The sequence below is a fragment of the Dioszegia hungarica genome (genome assembly GCF_025882075.1).
Source record: "Dioszegia hungarica strain PDD-24b-2 chromosome Unknown MKK02contig_8, whole genome shotgun sequence".
NCBI classification, from domain to species: domain Eukaryota; kingdom Fungi; phylum Basidiomycota; class Tremellomycetes; order Tremellales; family Bulleribasidiaceae; genus Dioszegia; species Dioszegia hungarica.
In genome coordinates, this window is record NW_026515770.1 from 5,327,016 (window position 1) to 5,349,573 (window position 22,558).

Genomic DNA, 22,558 nt, shown 5'->3' on the forward strand with positions numbered 1-22,558 from the left:
TTTTCCTCGTTCTTCTGCTGCTCTCTCTTGGAAAGCGTCGTACCGCTTCTGAAGACTCGAGAAGAGTTTGGACTGTTCGTGGAAATAGTCTTCGAGGGGTGTGCGCTTCGATTCTCCGGGTGTGTTCTTGAATGGCTTTTTTGCAGGTTTCGATGTGGTCTTCGCTGCTTTGTCTGCTTTGGGCGTAGGAGGTGTGACTATGGTAGTTTCTGATAGCTGTGAGGATGAAGCGGTAGTCGTGAACCAGCCAGAAGAGGTGGACCTCGAAATCTCGCTGGTGCTGGTGGTGGTGGTGGTGGCGGCGTTCGCCGTGTTCATTCTGGTCCCGCCTGTGGGGTGGGGCAAGGAACGTTGACGACAGCTGAGAAAGTTGAAAGATAGCAGCAGACCAGCGTCCAAGCAGAGTCTATACTTCGTTTCAGACAAGCAAAGAGTACAGTAGTGAGTACACGTTCATGCTCCAGAGACAGGTCGAGACAGGGCGCTCCTTTCACACTTACCCCGCGTGTCGCGCTTTCCCTTCAGCTCCAACTTTTAGGACGGAGCGAACGTGCCAAGTGCAATCGCTCGGTCCTTTGGGTTGAGCGGGAGCCGAATATACCTCTCGTGCACCGCTCCCTTCCCGTTCTTTTCCCCACCATCATGCCCTTCCTCACTCCCCCTGTCCGAGCTGTCCCAGGCCACTACTCCACCCCGCCCTCCCCACTCCTCCTGCCCTCGAGCTCACGCCAACAGCCCTCCCCACCCCTGAACCACCAACACCTACACCACACCGCAGCCAACATGAACACCGCTCCTACCTCCCAGCTCGCGTGGCTCTCGTCGCTCAAGACGAGCTTCAACGACTTTACCGATGAGCAAAAGTTCCTCCGCAAGGTGAGCCGTTCGACCGATCGAGAGATAAGGAAGAAAGCTCATCCTAGACCTCCATCATTGGTACCATCGGCCCCAAAACCAACTCGGTCGACATGCTCGAGCAGCTCATGAACGCCGGTCTCAACATCGGTCAGTTGCTCGGTGCCCTATGAAGACCTCAGCTGACTTGCAGTCCGGATGAACTTCTCGCACGGTTCATACGAGTACCACCAGTCGGTCATTGACAACTCGCGCGCTGCCGCCGCCAAGCTCTCGTCCGGCCGTCCCATCGCCATTGCCCTCGACACCAAGGGTCCCGAGATCCGTACCGGTCTCATGGCCAACGACCAGGATGTGAGCTCAAGCCTGGGCTTAGCTGATGTTAGGTCCCCATCACCGCCGGCCACGAGTTTATCATCTCCACCGACAAGGCTGATGCCGAGTCTGGATCCGCCGAGAAGATCTACATGGACTACGTGAGTTGATTTTATGGCAGAGCTGATTTTAGCCCAACCTCCCCAAGGTCACCTCCCCCGGCAAGACCATCTTTGTCGATGACGGTAAGCTGTCATGCCCAATATGACCACTCGTGTGGTGAAGCTGACATATAGGTATCCTCTCCCTCCAGGTCGTCGCCATCGAGGGCACCTCCCTCCGCGTCAAGTCCCTCAACTCGGGCACTCTGTCCTCCCGCAAGGGTGTCAACCTCCCCAAGACCCCCGTCGACCTCCCCGCCCTCTCCGAGAAGGACAAGGCCGATCTCGCCTTCGGTGTCAAGAACGGCGTTGACATGATCTTTGCCTCCTTTATCCGTTCCGGCCAGGACGTCCGTGACATCCGCAAGGTCCTCGGTACCGACGGTGCCACCATCAAGATCATTGTCAAGATTGAGAATGAGCAGGGTGTGCAAAACTTTGACGAGATTCTGCGCGAGACGGACGGTGTCATGGTGGCGCGTGGAGACTTGGGAATCGAGATTCCCGCGTCGCAGGTGTTCTTGGCGCAAAAGATGATGATTGCCAAGTGCAACGTCGCTGGCAAGCCCGTCATCTGTGCCACCCAGATGCTCGAGTCCATGACTGTGAGTCTAGGTTTGGGCAAAGCTGATTCTAGGTCAACCCCCGCCCGACCCGTGCCGAGGTTTCCGACGTCGCCAACGCCGTCCTCGACGGTGCCGACTGTGTCATGTTGTCCGGCGAGACCGCCAAGGGCAAGTACCCCATCGAGGCCGTCAAGATGATGGCCGAGACCGCCTTCCTCGCCGAGTCGGCCATCGCCTACCAGCCCCTCTTTGACCAGCTCCGCGCCCTCACCCCCCGCCCGACCGAGACCGCCGAGACACTGGCTTTCTCCGCCGTCGCTGCTGCTATCGAGCAGGACGCAGGAGCCATTGTCGTCCTCTCCACCTCGTAAGTTAGTTTACCTGTAAGAGGGGTTGCGCTGATCTGTAGGGGTGTCTCCGCTCGCCTGATTTCCAAGTACCGCCCCCAGTGCCCCATCATTTGTGTCACCCGGAACCTCCAATGCGCGAGGCAGATGCACCTCTCCCGCGGTGTCTACCCCGTTTGGTACCCCGAGGCGCGTGGTGTTCCCGCCGAGAAGTGGCAGGTCGATGTCGACAACCGGATCAGGTACGCTACCGAATCCTAGTTGTTGTTCTCAGCTGACAGATCTAGGTTCGGTCTCAAGAACGCGCTCGACTTGGGCATTATCAAGCCCGAGCAGACCGTCATGGCCGTTCAGGGATGGAAGGGCGGTCTCGGCCACGTAAGCTTTCTTTACTGCCTCGGTGTGATCATAGCTGACGATGTAGACCAACACCCTCCGAATTCTCTCGGTCCCGTCTGACCCGACCGACCTTGACATTATGGCCATCGAGCGCGAGTAGGCCGTTTGTTCCGGTGAATGTGCGGGTCTCGTTTCGTCATGACAAAAATACGGCTGTGATTTGAATGGATAGATAAGATAGATGGGTTGACTATAGACTCTGGATGTATCTCATATGCGGCATAAGGGATCAGTCAGCCTGAAAGTACTAGAAGCTCAAAGTGGATCATGGTCGTGGTGCGCTCTGCCAGGACAATCGCGATGCATGCTTGAATCTAACAAGCTCCAAGGTGGCAAGGTCGGGATGCACAAGTCAGAGGGTAGGGTACGTCTCGAGGTCGATGCGAATGCTCACGCTGGCAACGAGGGGTGGACAGAGAAGGGGTTATCCGCAGCAAGCTTGGCAACGACCTCCGGTTCAACCAAATGACGGGACGGCCGCATCCTTGTCGATTTCTTGACCATCTGTGGGAGTGGGGAGGATAGTCTCGGCGGGGGTCTCGGCGCCCAAGTCAATTGAAAGCGCAGGAGTAGACACACCCGAGTCATCGGATTGCGCAGGGGTGGACACGTCCGAACCACTCTGAAATGCAAAGAGCTGATTCAAGCGGCTGTTGAAGTGGTCATTGTCCGCCTTGCGCTCGCGCTCGAGCCTGGCATTGGCCGTCTGCAGCTCGGCCAAAGCACCCAACAGACCAGCGAAGACCACGCCGGTGCTCTTGCAGTCCGGGTGAGTGTCGTGACACCCGTCAGCGGTGCAGATCTCGCCGTCTGCGGTGAGGAAAGGCGACGGCGTTGTCGGCAGGGTCCCCATCGACGCTCTTGCGCTCTGCGTCTCTGCCTCAGCAGCCATGGCGTCGAGCTTGGTAGAGACTGGGTCGGCGGTATCTTTCGCGTAACTGCCAGGGCCGGTGAGCTTGTACAGTCCCCACGTTGCCAACGCGCCGGCTGTTGCGAGACCCGCAACCGTCAGCTGTGAGGCGGTATCGGCTTCCGCGAAGGTCTTGAAGTTGTTTGAGAAGTCGGTCAAGCACGACGAGACGCTCTTCTTGAGCGTCGAGAGCTGCTCGGTGATGGGGCGCCTGAAAAAGTTGATGACTGTCCTGAGCGAGGTCAGCTATCGCCAGAGTATATCTTGCATGATGGACAGTACACGACGTACTCTCCAGCCTTCCAGCACGAGCCGAAGGGCACCTCGCCCATGCATGAAAGGCCAGTCGTCAACAGCGGAGAGTAGGCGATGCCATTGACTGCCCATCTGCGCATGATCAGCGGTTGCTAGGCTTATGTATGGCGTGGAAGACGTACCCGATTGGCCCGCCCAGATCTGGGACGCGTGCCACGAGCGTGAGCCGTTTCTACGACAATGTCAGCTCATTCGCACCTAAAGGGACACATGAAGCATGACTTGCCCCATCCTCACCCTCCAGCACGGTCCCATGCAGGGCACTTGGATGCCAAGCAGCGGGAGGAGCGCCAGGCGCAGCGGTGGACCAGGACGACAGGGTCGAATGAGCAGACGCGGCCGCAGGATCCGCATGAACCTGACCACAGGTACACATCTTAGGAAGTAAAGGGTAAGTAAGAGTGAAAGTATTGGTATTGTGAGCAAAGGGACTGAGTTGCGATTGGAAGATGAAGGTAACTTGAAGAGAAGGTGGGAATCCTAGCGGGTGGCGAGCTTATATAATACTCACCTCTCCGACCCGACGACAGACGTGCTCAGTCCTCTTTTCGGCCGTCATGAAAGGAGAGCGGGAGGTACGAGCTGCAGATGCGCCTGAGACCAAGTACCGACAGGGTACTCGCCTGCGCACGACATCTGGCTCCTTTGTCCATGGTGCTCAGACATGGTAAGGTCATGAGGAGGATCGCGGGATGTCGGCCGAAGGATGCGACAGTCGAGGGTCAAAATCTGGCTTTGGACAACTTACCTTAGCATCGGCCACCCTGTGATCTTTGATCCTCAAGAATATATACTTCGGCTCATCCGCCTATACGGACATATGTTCCGGTACCATGCCATGACATGGGAGGCGAGGCGGGTCGACATGTTGACATGTCGTCCGAAATATGTTACTCTCGATATATCAGTGAGCTTGCTATCCCGCCTGCGGTCAGAATGTGAGTGCCGCCGACGCCGACGCCAAGCTTGCAACACATCGCTGTTGCTCTTCCTCCCGTCAAGAAACGATGGGGCTGGATTGAGCAAAAATAGTAAGCCACTGACCCACGTTTGACCACGATCCCTGGGACAAGGTGCAGTTCACTGGAAGAAAAGCGCTGGCGATGAGGACTCAGCTGGAGCGTGCGGTGCCGTGTAATGAGTAGGGCATGGTGTTACTCACATTTCCAATCGGCCCATTGTTGTTCGACAGCCTTCTAAGCTGTGGCACGCACAAGAAGTGGAAGATTACTCTATGCATCCACGTAGCGGATCAGGTAAGGCTATACACATTGTGCAGACAAGGGACCACTGAAGTACTGAGTAATCGCAATCACTTTACAGACAGCAGACTGTTAGTGACGCCGCTCCTCCCGAGCTCGTTGTACGCGCTGGTGATCGCATCAGCCCCATACGCCCTCACCAACCACCTCAGAACTGCGGACGGACTGGATGTCGTGGGGGCAACAAACGTGTCGCCGCCGCCGGTGGTAACGGTCTTGTCATCCTTGGTGCTGTCGGCGATGTCGGAGGGAAGGGGGATCTGGCTCGCCATGAGGGCAAGAGTGCCGTCTTCGTGATGCCCGAGAGGGGCAAGAGCAATGGGGGTAAGCGGATCGTCATCCGCGGTCGAGGAGCTCGCCTCGCTGTCACCACCATCGGAGAGTTCGGGAACAGTCTGAGTCGGACCTGACTTGATCGGGCCCTTCGCACCTCGTCGTGTAGTCCCGGTCGCTGAGCGCACTGTCTTCTTCCTCGTATTCCCCGCGGTCGTGGGCTCCTTCTCAGTCCATGTCCCGTCAGTGTCATTGAGCGCAGCGGACTTGTCGGTACCTTCGGCGGAGGCGACCTTTGGGGTGAAGTACTGATCCGCGTAATAGACTGCGGTCCCTGCAGCAAACGCTGCTGCACCCCACTTGCCCCACTTCATCGGATCCTCCCAAATGGACTCCGAGAGGTGGGTAAGGTTGTCCGTCAGACCAGTGCGAACGGCGCTGACATTCTTTGACAGCTCGGACAGCCGCTCGGTCCATTTGGTGGTGGCGATGGTACCCATGATTCTAAGGAGTGTCAGCTAGGTAGCGTGGAGGGTATAGGCGGTATGCAACCTACCCAAGACCGCCAAAGAATGACCCGAGCTTCCGGTCTCCCATCGGCCCACCGAGCTTGATATCCCAGCCATCGTTCACTTTGCAGGCGGTCTCACTGTTCTGAGTCAGTCGCAGTGCACTTTGCAGCACCAGAAGATCTTGACTCACACCGCCCAAAGCTTAGCTGGCTTCGGTACCGCGGCGTGGAAGGTGTGCTTCTTCGTGACCTGCGCTCATCAGCAAATGCTATAACTGGCAGCAGGCGAGCACAACTCACCGGGTCATAATCGTCCGTCATCCCGTCCAGCAACTCCGTGCCGGTGAGGGCCGGAGCTGACGCATTCCCGTCGTAGCCCCACATGTATCAAAGAGATGTCCAGTATGGGTATGGTACGGTAGTCGTTGTAGTCAAAGGTGTAATGGCCGGTGGCAAATTGAGGGGAGGTGGAGAATTGGTGGAAAGGCGAGAAGAGGGTGGCGAGCTTATATGTCCTACTTCGCCACCCTCCCTACAAACGTGCCCAGTCCTCATTGGGTCCTGGATGAAAGGATGTTATTATCAGCGACATGTCAGAACGCCTAAATGGAAAGACCGGTGGGTTGCTCGAACTTTCTGCACAGCCTCACCTTAGCACGTCATCTATATCCTTTGAGGAAGAAGGCGAGTCTCCCTTGAGGACTTGCTAGATATCGGCCAAAGCGCCGGTTGGGTATCTGAGACGTCATTTGCCCGTGCAGACCGATAGGGGTTGTCGGGGCACCGCCCGAGCCTGCTGATCGTCTTCGCGTTCGAGCACGTTCTGTCCGGTTCCAAAGACAGGTCAGGAGAGGGTCAGGAACGGGCGGGGAACGGGTCAGTTGCCAAGTGACGCTGGACTCGTCAGGTGCTTGACAGCACTACATCCCCTTGGTCGTCATCGTACAAGATCACACTTACCGCCTCTTCTTCCCCTGCGGAGCGAGTGGCGCCACACCTCCTTTCTCAACTCCCGCCACCCCCTTATCCTCCCCCTCCTCATCCATCAGACCCAGAACAAGATCGTCGGGCTCCCCCTCAATCTCCACGGCATGTCGATACTCCTCCTCCCATCCCTCCGCCCACTCCTCATCCTCATCCCCAGCTATCGCGCTGTCCGGGACAGCTTCCGATGAAGGGGACGAGTCATCCATGTCCAGTCCGAGCCGATCACTGCCCTGAGACGAGGCAAAGATCGTCCCCTCTTCAAAGCTGAGGCGGTTGGATAGATGCTCGCTCGCCCGCCGATGCCGCCGGATCGCTTGAGACTTGGCGTAGGTATGCCGGACGCGGTCGAGACCTTCACCGACGCCTGCTGCGACAGTGCGGATAGGGATGGGCGTTTTCCATTTGCCACCCGAGCCTGGAAAACCGTTGGGGAGACCGGGGATCTCGCCTCGCGTGGGTGATTCAAGGCGGGTATGCAGAGCGGTCGAGAGTGGCTCGTCGAAAGATGCCCCCTCGGTAGGGGGTCTGACCTCCACCTCGTTGCGGTAGACGAGAGGATAGCGCGAGTCCACTCGCAGATGAGGCGCGGTATAGAGGTCGAGTTGATGAGAGAGGTAGATGGAGGAAGGGAGGATGCGGGGGTTGACGCTGTAGGTCCGAATCTCGGCGTGAGACAGGGGGTGAGACAGGGGTCTGAGCGTCAGCTAGGCTATGCGACTTGATGAACGTCACTCACGCAAGTGACCGCGATCTAGTGACCCTTGACGGTCTGATCAGGACATCCTCCACATCCCCGCTTGGCACTCTCCACCTAGCCTTGACTCCCTGCTCCACTGACAGACTCCCTCCGCCACTATCTCCCGCCGCGGCAGTTGCGGATCTCAGGCGCATCATCTCGGAGATCCCGCTTCCTCGCTTGATCATGGCTGAAGCTCGCCTGACCGCCATCGGGCTCGTCGCTGCCTCCTGCTTGACTGCAAGTCGCTGCAACTCGATGACGTGGAGGGAGGGATGATAGACGTTGATATCTTGGCAGAATGTGCCTGGATGAAGCGGGTCGGTTTGCCATCTGCCGAAGAAGAATGCAGTTGGATAGTGCTGAGCGGGAGCAGTCGTAGTGTGAAGAGGATGTCCCGTGCGGAGCCGAGCGGAAGCCTCGACGACCTGAGAGAGCGGGTAGAGCCGCGCGGGGTTGGGGATCTTCGTGCTGAGATGCGTCCAGGTCCCGGCGGGGGCACCAGAGGGGTGTATAGGATAGACATCTAGGCGTCAGCCGGCCCGTGCTGCCGACTTACGAATGGTACCCCGCTCGGTCGCTACCCCTATCCATCTTCCTGCAGGATCCCATAGAACTCCTTCCACCGTCGCAGCGGTACTTCCCCTGTTTAGCTCGTACAGATGCAGAACGTCCCCTTGCGTCTCCCTGTTCCTCCTTCTTGGGGCATCGGGGTACAGCTGAAAGATGTGGAATACCCGGCCGTCCGCCGGAGCGGCAAAGAGCTGCGTGCCGTCGGAATTCCAGCTGAGAGCAGCTATAGTTTGGTTTCGGGGTGTCGGACCGGAACCGCCTAGGGAATGAGTATGAGTGAGGTAGTCACTCGATGCCGAAATAGGCAGCCGAAAGTGCGCCACGGTCCTGATGTGATCGGCTTGGGTCGATATCGCCGGTGAGGTCTCGTATGGCGAGATGGGCGCTTCTGTCGGCGGCAATCTTCCGAGATCGATGATCTTGATCCAGCTTCCCGCCCCTCCGTCCTCCGCCGGACAATCCAGCATCGCGCTACCTTCCATCGACTCGGATACGCCATCATGATCTTCAAACCCCCTCGATAGCATAGCATCCGCAGGCGCAGATTTGGCCAGCCGAGCAGTGTTCGCCTGCTGCGCAGCCTGAGCGCCCATCTTGAGACCGGCCCAGACGCCTCTGGCGACGCCGCCACCTATGCTGATCGCGGAAGACATGACAGCAGAGGTCGAGTTGGGGCTGCGAGCCGGTATAGGGCGTGTCGGTCCTTCTGACGCTGCCCGACTCCGGACGGTCGACTGAGCGGTGATGAGCGTTCCGAGCCCGTCCGAGCCGGTAGATCTGGGCGAATCGATTGTGACGAGCGCCAAAAGTCGCCCAGCGAGTGCGGCGGTCGGTAGGGAGTTGGGAGCAGCGGGTAGGTCGGGGATCGAGTAGAAGGGCTGGAGGGTTGTGGGGTGTAAGAGGTGGAGGGAGGGTGACGGATGTGACAACGTCTATCAAGTCAGCTCGGGCCTAGCGAGATGTGATGGCGGGCAACTGACAATTGCGACCGTTCGAGCTGAGACTAATACAGCTGCTGCACGTCCCTGACCTAGGTTGACGTCCCACACCGCGTGACCGGTTCTCAGCGCGACGAGAACGAGTCTCAAGTCGGCCGACCCCTTGCGAGGTGTAGTTGATGACGTTCTGCTTATCAGCTTGGGAGCCATGCGCATGGAATCCACTCACACGCAGAAGATCAGCGGGCCGTGCTCTTGCACCAATTCCCCTCTGTCCACAATCTGCGCCGATAAAACCATCTCGTCCTCCCTCTCCTTTGCAACTCTGGCGCCTGGCAGCTTGCCGGTCCGAGTTGCGCTGTCCCGCTTGATCTTCTCCAGGCTGAATATCTCCTCCGGAGCGGGTGCTTCTTCCTCGACGTGCGGCGGGTCCGGTATGCTGCTCGAGCTGATACGGTACAGGCGGAATGCACACTCGGCAGCCGAGACAAGGAGGAGATCGCTACTGCATCAGCTCGGATTCGCTGCCTGAGGTAGGTAGCTCACCATCTCCCCTTCCCATCCTGAAGGTCTACATTCTGCCACTTGGAGTAGCCTTGGAACTGTGGCTGAGAGTCGTGAGAGGAGCCGATTCGAGGAGGCGAGGTAGGCAAAAATGTCCGTAGAGACGCCAAATTTGGCAAAGCTGGCAAGGTATCGATCAGCGGCGAGAGTAGGTGTCTGGCGTCGCTGAACGGTCAGTATGATAGTAGCAGGATAGCGAAAGACCTACTCTACTGCTATGGCTGATCCCATCAGCTCGCATCATAGGCTGATGTAGGGTCCACTCACGTATGGCTTTCCGTGCTGGAGCCCCCCTCGTAGCCGCTCCGCTACTCGCAGTGGTCTGAGAGAAGTATCCTTCACCCTGCCTTTGCTGTGGCCGCCCTGGCCGCCCTGCTGAGACCCCATGCCCGAGGCCGGTCGAGGGCATAAGGCAGCCAGAAATGGACGCGGGATCATGCGTTGCTGGAGCGGGTGTCGCTTGGGAAGGGACTGCGGTGCTATCAGGTGAAGAGTCCAATCCCTCTCTGACTTGATTGACGGATCGAGTCGAAGTACAGATGCGGGATGAATGGAGGCTTCATGCACCGTTGACACGCTTGGACGCGAAGCGGTGACGTTAACCGGGTTAGGCCGGGTGGCGACTCGGGCTCGGACCCGCGGGCAGGATGATGCTGTGCACATGTAAGGCTGTCCTGTTTCGGTCTCAACAAGTAGGTCTAGGGAGCAGCTGGATACTAAGATAGATCGGCATATCGAATTATTACTAGCGTGTATGGAGAATATTCAGTATAGACAACAATATGACCTCGGGCACACCCCTCCTCCCCCATTATCCCCTACCTCCTAACGGGCACGGCTGGTGGAGGTCGCTCGTGCGGCAAGACCGTCCCCTGCCCGATCCGCCCCTGCTCCGCGGCGCTGCTGCCCTGCCCAGCCCCGGGGAGGAACGCCTTCCTCAGCTCGGACGCTGAAACGCCTTCTTCTCCTTGTGCTGGAATGGCAGAGGTGCCTTGTTGGATCGAAGCGAGGTATTCTTGCCCGCGAATCGTGAGGAAAGCTTCGAGCCTGCTTGTCAGCTCTGGTTACAAGGGCTATAGCTCTGGGGAAATCAAAACTCACAGGCCTGCATTACGTGAGTTGGTCTTCCAAGTAGCCATCGCTACGTCTCCTATCAGAGGTACTACTCTGTCCGGTCAGCTGGTAATCTTTCTGTGTATGACGTGCTACTCACCCCATACCGATGGAGATCGCGTTGTTAAACATCATCCTCGTCACCAGGTCACTGGGCAGATCCAGCTTCTTGGCCGGCTTGACGACGAGGTTGTAGTTTAGCAATCCGTTCACGACATCTCCTGCTCCGGGAATGATACCTGACACTATCAGCCCCTCTGTAAGGACGTAGGTCAAATTGTGAGCAGACATACCGATGAAGAATGTATACCCAACGCGGAATCCACAAAGGTTCATTCCCTTGTCCAGCCTGTGCGCCCGCTTTCGGATTTTCTTGAGCGCTTTCTCGTCTCGTTGCGAGAGCCCAGGGGGAACAGGCCGCTACATAGTCAGCTCTGATTCAGTAATTCTTCCCGCTCGTCACGCCGGCCAGCCCCCGCCTCCGGCGCACAGTATCGGCTGCAGATGGCTCACTTTTTGCTTCTGCTTCTTCCCCCTGGCGTCGGTGACGTACTCATAGTACGGATCTGGTGGTTCGTATTGCTCCGCTCTCTTCGAGATCACCTTCTATAAAGCTGTCAGTCACTGCATAGTGGCAAGCCGAGCGCTAACTTACCATCACCAACTTTCCGGCAATTGCAGACATGTCGCTGTTCCTCGCGCTCGAAGTGTGAGACTATTGGCTGATGGTGGGAATTATACGATATATGTCAAAGTAGAGTGGCAAGGTATAGTTACTCTAGGTTGAATTCAACAAAGGTGGAATTGGCTCGCCGCGGTTCCTCACACCGCCCTACTACGTCATACGGAATCAGATTATGGTACGTGTTTCAGCCTGGCTTCCCGTTTCGGACAGCGTTTCAGGTTTTGGGTTGGACGGAAGTGGCGGTTCATGGGTGTCCATTGCTTTCTCGTCAATGTGGTCTATGGACGCAAGACAGGCAAAGGTTGGCCCCACCACTCCCTTTCATCCTGCCTGAGAACAGAATACTGCTTGGTATTACCGCCGAAGCAAGGTATACTGCGCTGTGCCTCACCGTTCTGCAACATGATCGCCTTCCGAGAGTTGGTCGGGGCAGTCGAAGAGTCGGGGGGAAGAAGGGGTCAAGAAATCCTCATAAGGTCCACGCGGAGCGCCCGCGCGCGTAGCGCTCGGCCCCTAGACCAAACCCCCGTGTCCGAATCAGCATTCTCCTGTAATATATGAGCGGGTTTGTCAGCCCCACCCGCTCCTTTCCCGACCGAGGAGCAACTTTTGATATCGGCAGAGCGGAAAGATCGTGCTGTCGGGGCAAGGATTGAAAGGGCCGAAGTGTAGAGTGAAGGGTGTCTACCGCGTCTTCGAGGCTCAGGAGACCGGATAGCTCTCGAGCCGGGAAGCTGGGAAAGGAGGCGGGTGGGGCCGACAAACCCGGTGATATATTACAAGAGAATGCTGATTCGGACACGGGGGTTTGGTCTAGGGGTATGATACTTCATTTGCAGCTCTATTCTGTGGGTTTGAAGGGGTCACTGGTTCGAATCCGGTATCCTCCAGTGCTTTTTGCAGTGCGGGGCGGTCTGAGGTTGGTTTTTGGCCACTGGATCCCTCTGGTGGGACTTTTTTGGTTACTTACGCTTGTTTGTGACCTGACCTCCCCGATGATACCTCCCCCCCGCCTCTGTTCATCATATCCAAACGTGTATCCGGGTATACGGGAACGCTGGCTGGCCCAGGAGTGTCCCGGGCTTCTTGCCTTGTTGGCTAAGTGGCTCAAGTGGCTTGCTGCCAGGTCTGCTGCCACACTGAATTTGCTTCCGTCCGCCACTGCTCACTGCCCGACTTGCTCGCAACTGCCTCAAGTCGCATATCCATCTCACTGAAGCTTGCACATAGAACGACGCAACCACACATCAGCTAGAATGTCGGACGAACGTAGAGACCCCAAGGATCGTGCGCCACGCGTACGAAATCGAGCGCCAGCTCCCGTTCAGGTATGTCGGCTGGTCTGGCTAAGATCTCAACTTTGTGCTCTCCTGCCAGAATATTGGCTGACCGTCTAGATCACCTCGGAACAGCTCCTTCGCGAAGCTCAAGAGCGACAGGAACCGGCTATCAAGCCACCCAAGCAGCGTGTGCAGGATCTGGAGGAACTGAGAGAATTCCAGGGAAGAAAGAGGACAGAATTCGAGGGGCGGATTAGGTATTCGCGAGACAGCATAAGAGGTATGTCATCACCAACCCATAGCTGAATGATAGCCTGGATCAAGTATGCCCAGTTCGAAGCCAGCCATAACGAGTTTGACCGGGCGAGGTCTGTATACGAACGGGCGCTGGATGTTGACCCGCGGTCCGTCGAAGTATGGGTGAGTACCTAATCAAGCACGGCTAACCCCAGCTCAAATACACCGACATGGAGCTCAAAGCGCGAAACATCAACCACGCTCGAAACCTCTTTGACCGAGCCATCATCCTCCTCCCCCGCGTAGACCAGCTGTGGTACAAGTACGTCTACCTCGAGGAGCTCCTCCTCAATATCGCCGGCGCTCGCCAGATCTTTGAAAGATGGATGCAGTGGGAACCAAACGACAATGCGTGGAAATCCTACATCAAGCTCGAGGAGCGATACAACGAGCTCGACCGCGCCTCATCTATATACGAACGGTGGATTGGCGTACGGCCCATCCCAAAGAACTGGGTGACATGGGCCAAATTTGAGGAGGACAGGACGCGGGCGGATAAGGCGCGGGAGGTGTTCCAGACGGCATTGGAGTTTTTTGGGGATGAAGAGGAGCAGGTGGAGAAGGCTCAGGCGGTGTTTGGGGCTTTTGCCAGGATGGAGACGAGATTGAAGGAGTTTGACCGGGCGAGAGTGATTTACAAGTTCGCTCTGGCCCGGCTCCCAAGGTCAAAATCTGCCAGCTGTGAGTATCCACTGGAGGTCGGAATACAGCTAATGATCAGTGTATGCTCAGTACACCAAGTTTGAGAAGCAACGTATGTCCACCTCACGTCGCCGAGCTGACCCCTAGATGGCGATAGATCCGGCGTTGAACTAACCGTCCTCGGGAAGCGGCGGATCCAATACGAGGAGGAATTAGCGTACGATGGCACCAACTATGACGCCTGGTTCTCGTTGGCTCGGCTGGAGGAGGACGCCTACCGCGCGGACAAAGAAGATGGGGAGGATATCGAGCCGACGCGGGTCCGGGAGGTGTATGAGCGGGCGGTGGCCAATATTCCGCCGGCGACGGAAAAGCGGTACTGGAGGCGATACATCGTAAGTTTATATCCTGACCTCCGCTGACGACAGTATCTCTGGCTCCAATACGCGGCGTTCGAAGAAATTGACACGAAAGACTACGATCGCGCAAGAGACGTTTACAAGGCTGCCATCAGAATTGTACCCCACAAGGAATTTACATTTGCCAAGGTAAGTCCGATCAAGGCAAGAACGCGCTGACCCCAGCTCTGGCTCGCTTTTGCACACTTTGAAGTCCGCCGAGTCGACATCAATGCTGCTCGCAAGGTCCTCGGCGCTGGCGTAGGGATGTGCCCCAAGCCCAAGCTGTTCTCGGGCTACATCGAGCTGGAAATGAGGTTGAGAGAGTTTGACCGAGTTCGGACGCTGTACGAGCGCTTCCTGACAGTAAGTCCAGCTCTAGACCCAGCTGACAGCAGTACGATCCCTCCCTCAGCTCTGCCTGGATCCAGTGGACCCAGGTCGAAAGCGCCCTCGAAGACTTTGAGCGTGTCCGCGCCATCTTTGAGCTCGCAGTCCAACAACCCCTCGATATGCCCGAGGTCGTATGGAAGGCGTTCATCGACTTTGAGAGTGGCGAAGGCGAGCGAGAACGCGCTAGGAACCTCTACGAGCGGCTTCTCGAGCGGACATCCCACGTCAAAGTCTGGATCTCGTTCGCGCTCATGGAGATCTCGACCCTCGGAGGCGGAGAAGACGAGGATGGGAACGAGATTGAAGGCGAGGCGGGCGTTCCGGCTTTGGCGCGAGAGGTGTTTGAGCGGGGATACAAGTCGTTGCGTGCGAGAGGCGAGAAGGAAGATGTAAGTGCAGTGTCAAGGCCTAACTGACGCCTAGCGTGCACTGCTGCTCGAAGCGTGGAAGAACTTTGAAGACTCGCACGGTTCCGACGCCGACCAGCAACATGTCCAGGACATGATGCCTGCGACTCGCAAGCGGTGGCGGAAGGCCGAGGACGGAAGCGGATCGCTCGAAGAGTACTGGGACCTCGCCTTCCCCGACGACGAAAAGGACGCCAATCCGACCACCTTCAAATTCTTCCAGGCTGCTCAGCAGTGGGCGGCGCAGAAGGGTGCTGGGGCTGGAGTGGGTGGGCTATCGTACGACATGCCGGACGATTCGGATGATGAGGACGAAGAGGAAGAGGGTGGGGCAGGGAGTGATGTGGAAATGAGCGGAGAAGAATGACCATAGCTATGAAGCGATGCTAGGTGCAGTCTCGCAAAATAGACTTCATTCACGCTACAATCTCAGCTTGGCGGCGGTGTGATCAGTGTCCACCAGCTCAGCCTACGGGTCCCGACAATGTCAAGGCGCTGATCATTTAATTCTTGGTAGACTCGGCCATTCCCCATATCTGTGCTGAACCGTGCTGGACTGCGGGTCGATCGTGTCACAGTTCCCTCGTCAGACTCGGTGAGCAGCACGGTGCTTGGCGAGTCGGTCATGACGCAGGGCACACCGTCGCGCAGGACATCCCCCCAAATCGCAAGGCGTAATTTGAAGGTTTCCCCTTCCCGGCTAAACTCCCAGTCCAGACCAATCGTGCAAGCATGATTGTCCTGCTCAAGCGCGCCAAGGCTCCACAGCCAGTCCTCTCTCCGTAACATCATACCATGATTCAGCCTCTCTCCAAGCGTGCTTCCGATTAGGTGCGGGACCTTGCTCTTCTCAGCGATACCGTGCGCAGATGCCCAACTTCCAAAGGCAACGAGCATCTTCTCGAGCGACCTCGTCATGGCGCTCCACTCTGGACGCGAGGAGATCTTTTTCGGCCTTTCAACTTCGGGTGAAAACGTCCCTTGCTTGTAGCGGGTCTTCTTGGATTGGGAGGACCACGGGTTCGGATAGGCGGTCATTCGTTGCGCGTCCATCCTGGTGATCGCTTCGGGTCTCTGCTTCTGGGTCTTGTGAGGGGGGCCAGACACTTGAAAGAGTTCTGGTGATATCAAACACGATCATCGGTCGCTCCCATCTCTCCATGTCTTCCAAGCACGCCACTTGAAAGGGTTATCGGATCTCGGCCGAATTTGAATGGCGTCGTCAGAAGGCCGCTGCATCCATCTCTTGCGTCAATGTCACAACTACTTCAGTGACCTCCTTTGTCCTCCTCATACCTGAGGTATCCCGGCACAACCATCCCTTCCCATCTGGCCAGCTCGACCTCGTCCGGTGTCAGCAGAAGTCAGTTGCACGCCGTGTCAAAGGTCATCATCAGAGATAGCTCGTCCATCGAGATCCCTTATCTACCCCCGCCACACCTGAAAGTACCCCGGGACCACCGTTCTTCCCCACCTGGCCAGCTCAACATCGCCTCCTTCCTTTCTAAACACCTCGTACACCCTGTTCCCTGTCCCAATCTGCTCCACCTCCGGTAGCCTCCCTGCGAGCTCGGCGAGATCATCCGCCGTTGGACCCCACTTCTCCGGCGCAATGACGTGGAAGATGCGCAGAGGCCGTCCAGTCAGCTCCGAGCAGTCGATCAATGCCTGCTTGCCGTTCGTCGAGATGTATAGCTCGTCCAGATGAGGTGCGGCATCGATAAGCGCCGATAGCTGTTGGGCGGCCACCACGATATTGAGGAGTGAGAGGCGCTTCAAGCGGCCAAAGTCGACTTGCGAAGTGAGGTGCTCGACCCCGCCAACAGGCAGATGGGCTATAGCGCTGGAGAGGTTGATGTGGAGAGATGAGAGGTTGAGGTCCCGCGGTAGGAGCGGAAGATCTGCGGTCTGCAATTGTACTGGAGTCCGATGTGGAGGTGTGATGGACAGGGAGAAGCTGTGTAGATTGGGCAATTCGGGGGCACCAGATAGGTCAAGCATACCCTGTGCGTCAGCGAGACTTGGGTTTACCACTTACAGAGTGGGGCAAAGCATCGATCGACAACTCCTCCAGATCCTCCGCTGCCTCCAAGATTTGGTAGACACTCGTCTTGGTGACCCGGCTACAGCCCCACAGGGTCAGCCGTCGAAGCCGAGAGAGGTGTTTCGACAACGCCTTCACTAGCTCGTCTGTGATAATGGGCGAGTCCTGATGTCAGCCCAGCTCTGATATGGACCTACTCTGCAGATGAGACCCAATCCCCTTAATCCGCCATTTGCTCGCTCGCCTAGTTCTCGTGCGATGTGTACCAAGCTGTCCCTCACGGTTGTGTCTGGCATCATGAAGCGCAGATCCTGCAGCGCGGACATGCTGCCCAACAGGCGAGGAGTGTAGTAACGGTAGGCGTGGCCTGATATCTCGAGTGTGCGGAGGCGCGGTAACCGTGCGACCTCCTCGACGATCTCTGGGCGTAATGACTTGTCCCGCTGCTGATCAGTATCCAGTGAAGATGTACCTGGCGAGACCTACGGTCCAGATAAGATGTTCAAGGTTGACCATGCTCGAGATGGCGACCTTGACTTGGTCATCCAAATCGTAGCGGTCGTCCCCTTTCGCAGACAGAGGGAAGAAGCGTACATCTGTACGTCAGGAACTTCACTCGAGACGAGGAAGCGACCGACCTAATCGCTTGACCAACCGGCACAAATGTGGCGACTTGGATAGGCTCTCGAAAAGCAAGACCAGCTGCAAGTCAGCTGAGCTCTTTTCCGCGGCTCACCTTGTAGTGGCAGTTCTCCTCCCACGGTCTGATCCAGATATGATCGTACAGCCTTCGCCGCACCAGCCAGTCAAACGCCTTACTGACTCTGCATAAGACCGCAAGGTCCTTGGGTTGCTCAAACTCCGCCAGCACATGTGGGATGAGTTCGGGGTACTCGAACAGTCCCGCTAGTGGGCTGATGGTTGTACCCTCTAGGGGCATAGGCAGAGGCTGTATGGGCCGTCTCCGAGGGGGAGAAGGGGGGCGGATCACGCTTGCTCCAGCGGCGGCTTGATGTCGCAGGCTCCAGGCATGAGCGCGGGAGAACATCTTGTCCAGCGAGAGTGACTGCGGTGGGGGTCTATCCGAGGCATCGAGCCTGATCGATCTGAGGGCATCATCTATGTGATTGAGATCGTCCATACTGTGCTGTTGATGCGGGGATGAGGAAGAAGCTGACAAGTCAGGCCCTATACAGTGTGCCCCTGGTGATGCTGGTGGAGGCAGAAGGGAAACTGGCGAATTAAGCGAGGAACCAAATGGATCACCAGCGTCAGTTTTGGCTCTGGTCTTTGGCCATCTACGTCTCTACATCAGCCCTTACCACACAGACGAAACCCTCGCAAAGATGTTCGGCGCCGCTCCCCTTCCTCGTATACGCGCTCTCGCAGCGCCTCTTGGCTCGGACCTCCGCCAGCAACTTTTTGCGGGACCATCGAGTGAGTTTCGCCAAAAGTTCCGAAGCCCCTGCGATGGAAACCTCGCTCCTATCGCGCACTGTTCCGGGATAGACGCTGATCCTGTAGCATTCCACCTTCAGATCCGAACAGCCACAAAACGAGGCGGTGGATCATCTAAAAACGGTCGAGATTCTGCTGGTCGGCGACTGGGCGTCAAGAAGTTCACAGGTGAGATGCTCCCTTCCAACCTTCGACACAATGCTCATTCTCAGATCAATATGTCCTCCCCGGCCAGATCATCGTCCGCCAGCGAGGCACTGGCCTTCACCCCGGCCAATCCGTCGGACAAGGCAAAGACTTTACCCTCTTCGCCCTTGAGCCGGGATACGTTAAATTCTACTCGCACCACCTCCCCTTCCCCCATACCGAGCGATCCGCGGTGGACTCCACCGAGGCGGATCTGGCAATTCAGCAGGCGGGCAGGGAGCTGGCGTTGGCGCCAGTGAAGAGGCCAAGGGGGCTGAGGCAGTACATCGGGATCGTGAAGGATAGGGATGAGAAGCTGCCGAGGGATGTAAAATCGTCAGGTGGGGAGAGGCGGTTCTGGGGATGGCCAAAAGAGGCGGAGGGAGAGCTCGGTCTGTGATTGACAAGATCCATTAGATACAACACGTCTATCTAGTATGCCAGAGATCCCTATGGTTGCCGCTTGTCCTCATCTGGGACGTCAGCGACACTCAACGCGACTGATAGCATCACTCACAAGCCTTGTATGCTTCCTTGAGCAGTCTCTCACGCTCCTCCGCGGATAGAGGCGCGTCTGGCGTTGTTCCCGTCGCACGAGTCGGCCTCGGCGGAGTTGGAGGGGGTTGGCTGGCGGCAGGTCGGGGCGGGACATTTGGTGCCTGCTGGGAGTATCTTGACTTTTCACTAGCAGATGTCCTGCCTGCCTCAGCCTCGCGTTGCTTCGAGGATGGCGTGTCGACTTTGACAAAGTCTTCGATCTCCCCGTCCTTCTTGACAGCAAGGAACGCCTATCGGGTCAGCTGAGCCCCCGCTAATCCAGAAGCAGCTCACATCGGCGAGTAGATCCAGCGCAATCATCCGCATGCCCAATTTCTCTCTTGGCACGCCCGGCTCGGTCAACACCTTTTCGGCCGTTTCTCTGGAGATACTCTCTACTTCCAACTTGACACCCTGTAACAGTCAGCATCTACCCGTGGATACGTATGGGCTGGACCCACCTTCCACATTGTGCGCAGACCCTGTTCCGCCGCTTGCTCTTCGAGCTTGCGCAAATCCTCTGCCGCCATGCCCGACTGTTCTGCGAGTTGCAGCTTGTCAAAGACCTGCTTGAGCTCGATGGCTGACTTGAGAGTCGACATCCTGCCTTGTCAGGCGAGGTTTAATGGGATGCGTAGACTGACTTACGTGTCGGACACAGTGTTGAAGGTGCTCTTGGCGCCGTGGAACCAGCCGAGCGGTGCAAATTGCGATGAAGCCTGACTTGAGCGGTGCCCTCCTTGCGCAAAGAGGTATAGCGCTTACCTGATGCTGGTCCGACTTTGACTTGTACGCTCGCCCGATAGCTTGCAAGAGCTCAACTCCGTAGTTTTCGTCCCGCAGCTCGATCGCCTCCAACCTGCACTTCTCCTGAGTGTATCAGCTCGATGTACCTCTATGAGAGTCTTGAAGCTTGATTGCTCACCTTGAACAGCGCTGCGATGTCCTTGTCATTCGCATTCTTCGCACCCTCCGCAAACACCGCCAGCTTGTTGCAAAGGTTCACAGCCAGCTTCTCTACGCGGACTCGCCGTTCCTGCGCTTTCTGCCTGGTGTCAGCGCGTCGCGACAGCCAGATGACAACGTTCTACAGTGATACACTTACGCGCTCCGACCTTGCCCTGTTCCTCGCCAACTTCCGCTGCATCGCATCGCTCGACATGACCGGCTTCCCAGCTGCGTCCAGAGTCACATCATCTCCATCTTCCGCTTGCTGTTGGAACGCCTCCTTCATGTCTTTACCTTCCGGAGTCAGCTTCAGGTATCATGGGCAGGGTTTTGCTACTCACCGATACTGATGGTACCAATCCAGTCCTCGAAGCGATCCCCGCCAAACATCTTGCCAAAGACCTCTTCGGGATCTTGGAACCCGCCCGCGGGCTCGGATCCGCCTCCTCCGCCGTTCTTTTGGCCAAACTCGTTGTACTTGCGTCGTAGTGCTGGATCAGATAAGACTTGATATGCTATCGAGATCTCCTTGAACTGAATCATCAGTATGATCTCCAAGCAACGAGACCTCAGTAGATAACTCACCTTCTCCTCGGCATCAGGATCGTCGCGATTCTTATCGGGATGGAGCTGTATCGTCAATACCGTCCGGACTTTCATCATCCTGCACTCACCTTGATGGCAAGTCGGCGATATGCCTTCTTGATCTCATCCACCGAGCAGTCCGCCTTCAATCCAAGTACATCGTAGTACGCCATATCTATGGGATTGGCATCTGTACCGATCTTCCTGCCTCCCCCGCCTGATCGTCCGCTTGCTCCCGTGCTTGATCCTGCTGCGCCGGCACGGCTGGTTCCTGCATTTGCGGCAGAGGAGGACGGTTTCGGCTGAGGGTGTACGAACAGCGTCTTACATCTAGCAGTGGGTCAGCTTGCAATAGAGTGGCTGAGCAAAAGCAACGTACTGGCCGCATCTGACCCTCAAGTTTCCGATGAATGTAGGCGGGACGAGGTACTCTTGCTGACTAGAGCATCTGCTTCGGTCAGTCCTGCGCCCATTGTCAAGACCTCGTAGGGACGGTCATGCTTTAGGCTTTCGGTGTACGAGGACCTTGACTTACGACGGGCAATCGGCGGGAGTGTAGCTCCCCCTAGGTCGCGCATCAACTATTGTTGACATCTCGCTCGTTGCTCGAAACGCTCAGAATGAGCTTGTTCAGTCGATCTCGGAAAAGTACAGGTGATTCTCTCTGGATGCGGTCTCGAATGGCCTGCCGTATGCTGTCCACCGATACTGGGAAGGGAAGGAGGAGATACAGTAGAAGGAGCGCAGATACCATGACGTTTCGTTGGCGGCAAAACCTGGTTTCACTTTGAGCTCTGAGCTTTGCTTCCGCTCAACACGACGATATCGACGTCTCTCTTGCTTCCATGCATCGTTCTGCTCCCAAAGACAGCCTATGGAGCGGTAGGTCTGCTACGTGCCAGTTCTGGACTGGTGATCGTGCCGGATACACGGAAATGGGGTTAGACCGATACAGAGTGCGCGTTTGGGCTGCTCGGTCGAATGACGTCACATCCGCATTCCTCGTTAAGGAAGTGTCCCCAGGCGCTGTAGCTGATCTGAGCTGAAGCTGCCGCCCCGAGCCCAAGATAGAGCACGGAAGATGCTTATATGTAGGTCGGTAAGCACGCTGACTCAGGCTGCGGTGATGATGTGAGCATGGGACGGCAAGCAGCAGACACATGTACATATTCAGCACTGAGCGCGCAATGGGCCGCCTGTCTAGTATGACCCGTCTTGGAAGTCCAGTACCGTCACACCGTCCACCTGGAAGTCTGACTTGATCCTCGACTATCAGGTATCAGCATCATACCTTCACTCGTAAGCTGCTAACATACCTTGAACTTCAGATGAGCAGGATCTTTCCAGAGATACCATTGCAAATCCTCATCGCTCTGTGTGGTCAGGTCCGCCAGTCCTGTCAGAAGGACGATAGTTTAATAGCTCACAGCAAACTCCATCAAGAAGACCACCTTCATCCCCTTGTCATGTCCCTCCTCGCTGACCTGCTTGCCGCCTCGGAACGACTTGATCGCCTTTCTGCCATCGGAGGTGATGACTGTCTCCTCGAGTTCTCGTAGCGCTGTGGTCAGCGCCGCGAGGGTGGACTCGTCCGGCGTAGAGAAGGAGACTGGGGTCAGCTCCTACTGCTGTCTACTGCCGTACCTATGTGGAAGAACGACATATTTGATCTATATGTACGATCTCTAGAATTGCGAACGAACAGCGAGCTGCAGAACGCGCAGCGTCATGGCGTCGGAGCCGGCCGATGTCCGGGCCGGTCGGCCTTGCCAGTATGAGAGCGATACCAAAGGCAAAGATGCGATACATAGATCACGTCTAGGCGTATATGGCCATGTAAAAGATCCCATCCAAGATGTACTGTCCTTGCAGA

At 56.8% G+C, this 22,558-nt stretch overlaps 9 protein-coding genes and 1 non-coding gene across 10 annotated transcripts; 4 read left to right on the forward strand and 6 right to left on the reverse strand.

The window, feature by feature from the left end:
- Positions 1–783: 783 nt before the first annotated feature.
- MKK02DRAFT_25882 (pyruvate kinase) lies at positions 784–2,743 on the forward strand (the record flags this gene model as incomplete). Its single annotated transcript, XM_053087108.1, has 10 exons — positions 784–876; positions 924–1,005; positions 1,049–1,209; positions 1,242–1,331; positions 1,364–1,415; positions 1,467–1,936; positions 1,969–2,264; positions 2,307–2,486; positions 2,532–2,622; positions 2,669–2,743. The coding sequence occupies 10 exons, from the start codon at positions 784–786 to the stop codon at positions 2,741–2,743; spliced, it is 1,590 nt and encodes a 529-aa protein (XP_052946877.1).
- A 357-nt stretch (positions 2,744–3,100) lies between these two features.
- Positions 3,101–6,298, reverse strand: MKK02DRAFT_45812 (uncharacterized protein; the record flags this gene model as incomplete). Its single annotated transcript, XM_053093623.1, has 7 exons — positions 3,101–3,785; positions 3,845–3,940; positions 3,991–4,040; positions 5,271–5,907; positions 5,960–6,052; positions 6,106–6,164; positions 6,215–6,298. The coding sequence occupies 7 exons, from the start codon at positions 6,296–6,298 to the stop codon at positions 3,101–3,103; spliced, it is 1,704 nt and encodes a 567-aa protein (XP_052946878.1).
- Positions 6,299–6,870: 572 nt separating this feature from the next.
- On the reverse strand, positions 6,871–10,121 carry MKK02DRAFT_45813 (uncharacterized protein; the record flags this gene model as incomplete). Its single annotated transcript, XM_053093624.1, has 8 exons — positions 6,871–7,594; positions 7,638–8,163; positions 8,197–9,142; positions 9,191–9,335; positions 9,378–9,650; positions 9,695–9,877; positions 9,921–9,933; positions 9,980–10,121. The coding sequence occupies 8 exons, from the start codon at positions 10,119–10,121 to the stop codon at positions 6,871–6,873; spliced, it is 2,952 nt and encodes a 983-aa protein (XP_052946879.1).
- Positions 10,122–10,530: 409 nt separating this feature from the next.
- On the reverse strand, positions 10,531–11,510 carry MKK02DRAFT_45814 (uncharacterized protein; the record flags this gene model as incomplete). Its single annotated transcript, XM_053093625.1, has 6 exons — positions 10,531–10,759; positions 10,814–10,879; positions 10,926–11,064; positions 11,119–11,245; positions 11,339–11,431; positions 11,481–11,510. The coding sequence occupies 6 exons, from the start codon at positions 11,508–11,510 to the stop codon at positions 10,531–10,533; spliced, it is 684 nt and encodes a 227-aa protein (XP_052946880.1).
- An 802-nt stretch (positions 11,511–12,312) lies between these two features.
- On the forward strand, positions 12,313–12,400 carry MKK02DRAFT_t50. The gene has a single exon. It is a non-coding gene; the product is annotated as a tRNA-Ala (tRNA).
- A 366-nt stretch (positions 12,401–12,766) lies between these two features.
- Positions 12,767–15,294, forward strand: MKK02DRAFT_27472 (Pre-mRNA-splicing factor CLF1; the record flags this gene model as incomplete). The annotated part of the gene is made up of 10 exons (XM_053087351.1): positions 12,767–12,838; positions 12,908–13,070; positions 13,104–13,210; positions 13,243–13,768; positions 13,809–13,841; positions 13,877–14,124; positions 14,158–14,277; positions 14,314–14,493; positions 14,526–14,909; positions 14,944–15,294. 10 exons carry the CDS (start codon positions 12,767–12,769, stop codon positions 15,292–15,294), a joined length of 2,184 nt encoding a protein of 727 aa, XP_052946881.1.
- Positions 15,295–16,352: 1,058 nt separating this feature from the next.
- Positions 16,353–18,019, reverse strand: MKK02DRAFT_45816 (uncharacterized protein; the record flags this gene model as incomplete). The annotated part of the gene is made up of 6 exons (XM_053093626.1): positions 16,353–16,931; positions 16,966–17,136; positions 17,169–17,414; positions 17,458–17,567; positions 17,610–17,673; positions 17,708–18,019. 6 exons carry the CDS (start codon positions 18,017–18,019, stop codon positions 16,353–16,355), a joined length of 1,482 nt encoding a protein of 493 aa, XP_052946882.1.
- A 298-nt stretch (positions 18,020–18,317) lies between these two features.
- MKK02DRAFT_45817 (putative 60s ribosomal protein l27) lies at positions 18,318–19,015 on the forward strand (the record flags this gene model as incomplete). Its single annotated transcript, XM_053093627.1, has 3 exons — positions 18,318–18,408; positions 18,496–18,597; positions 18,642–19,015. 3 exons carry the CDS (start codon positions 18,318–18,320, stop codon positions 19,013–19,015), a joined length of 567 nt encoding a protein of 188 aa, XP_052946883.1.
- Positions 19,016–19,065: 50 nt separating this feature from the next.
- On the reverse strand, positions 19,066–21,279 carry MKK02DRAFT_45818 (X-domain of DnaJ-containing-domain-containing protein; the record flags this gene model as incomplete). The annotated part of the gene is made up of 13 exons (XM_053093628.1): positions 19,066–19,088; positions 19,133–19,403; positions 19,447–19,566; positions 19,614–19,755; positions 19,801–19,871; positions 19,918–20,022; positions 20,078–20,197; positions 20,258–20,394; positions 20,442–20,634; positions 20,686–20,730; positions 20,775–21,015; positions 21,065–21,133; positions 21,221–21,279. The coding sequence occupies 13 exons, from the start codon at positions 21,277–21,279 to the stop codon at positions 19,066–19,068; spliced, it is 1,596 nt and encodes a 531-aa protein (XP_052946884.1).
- A 606-nt stretch (positions 21,280–21,885) lies between these two features.
- Positions 21,886–22,348, reverse strand: MKK02DRAFT_45819 (uncharacterized protein; the record flags this gene model as incomplete). The annotated part of the gene is made up of 4 exons (XM_053093629.1): positions 21,886–21,954; positions 22,002–22,058; positions 22,113–22,294; positions 22,330–22,348. 4 exons carry the CDS (start codon positions 22,346–22,348, stop codon positions 21,886–21,888), a joined length of 327 nt encoding a protein of 108 aa, XP_052946885.1.
- Between the last annotated feature and the right edge of the window lie 210 nt (positions 22,349–22,558).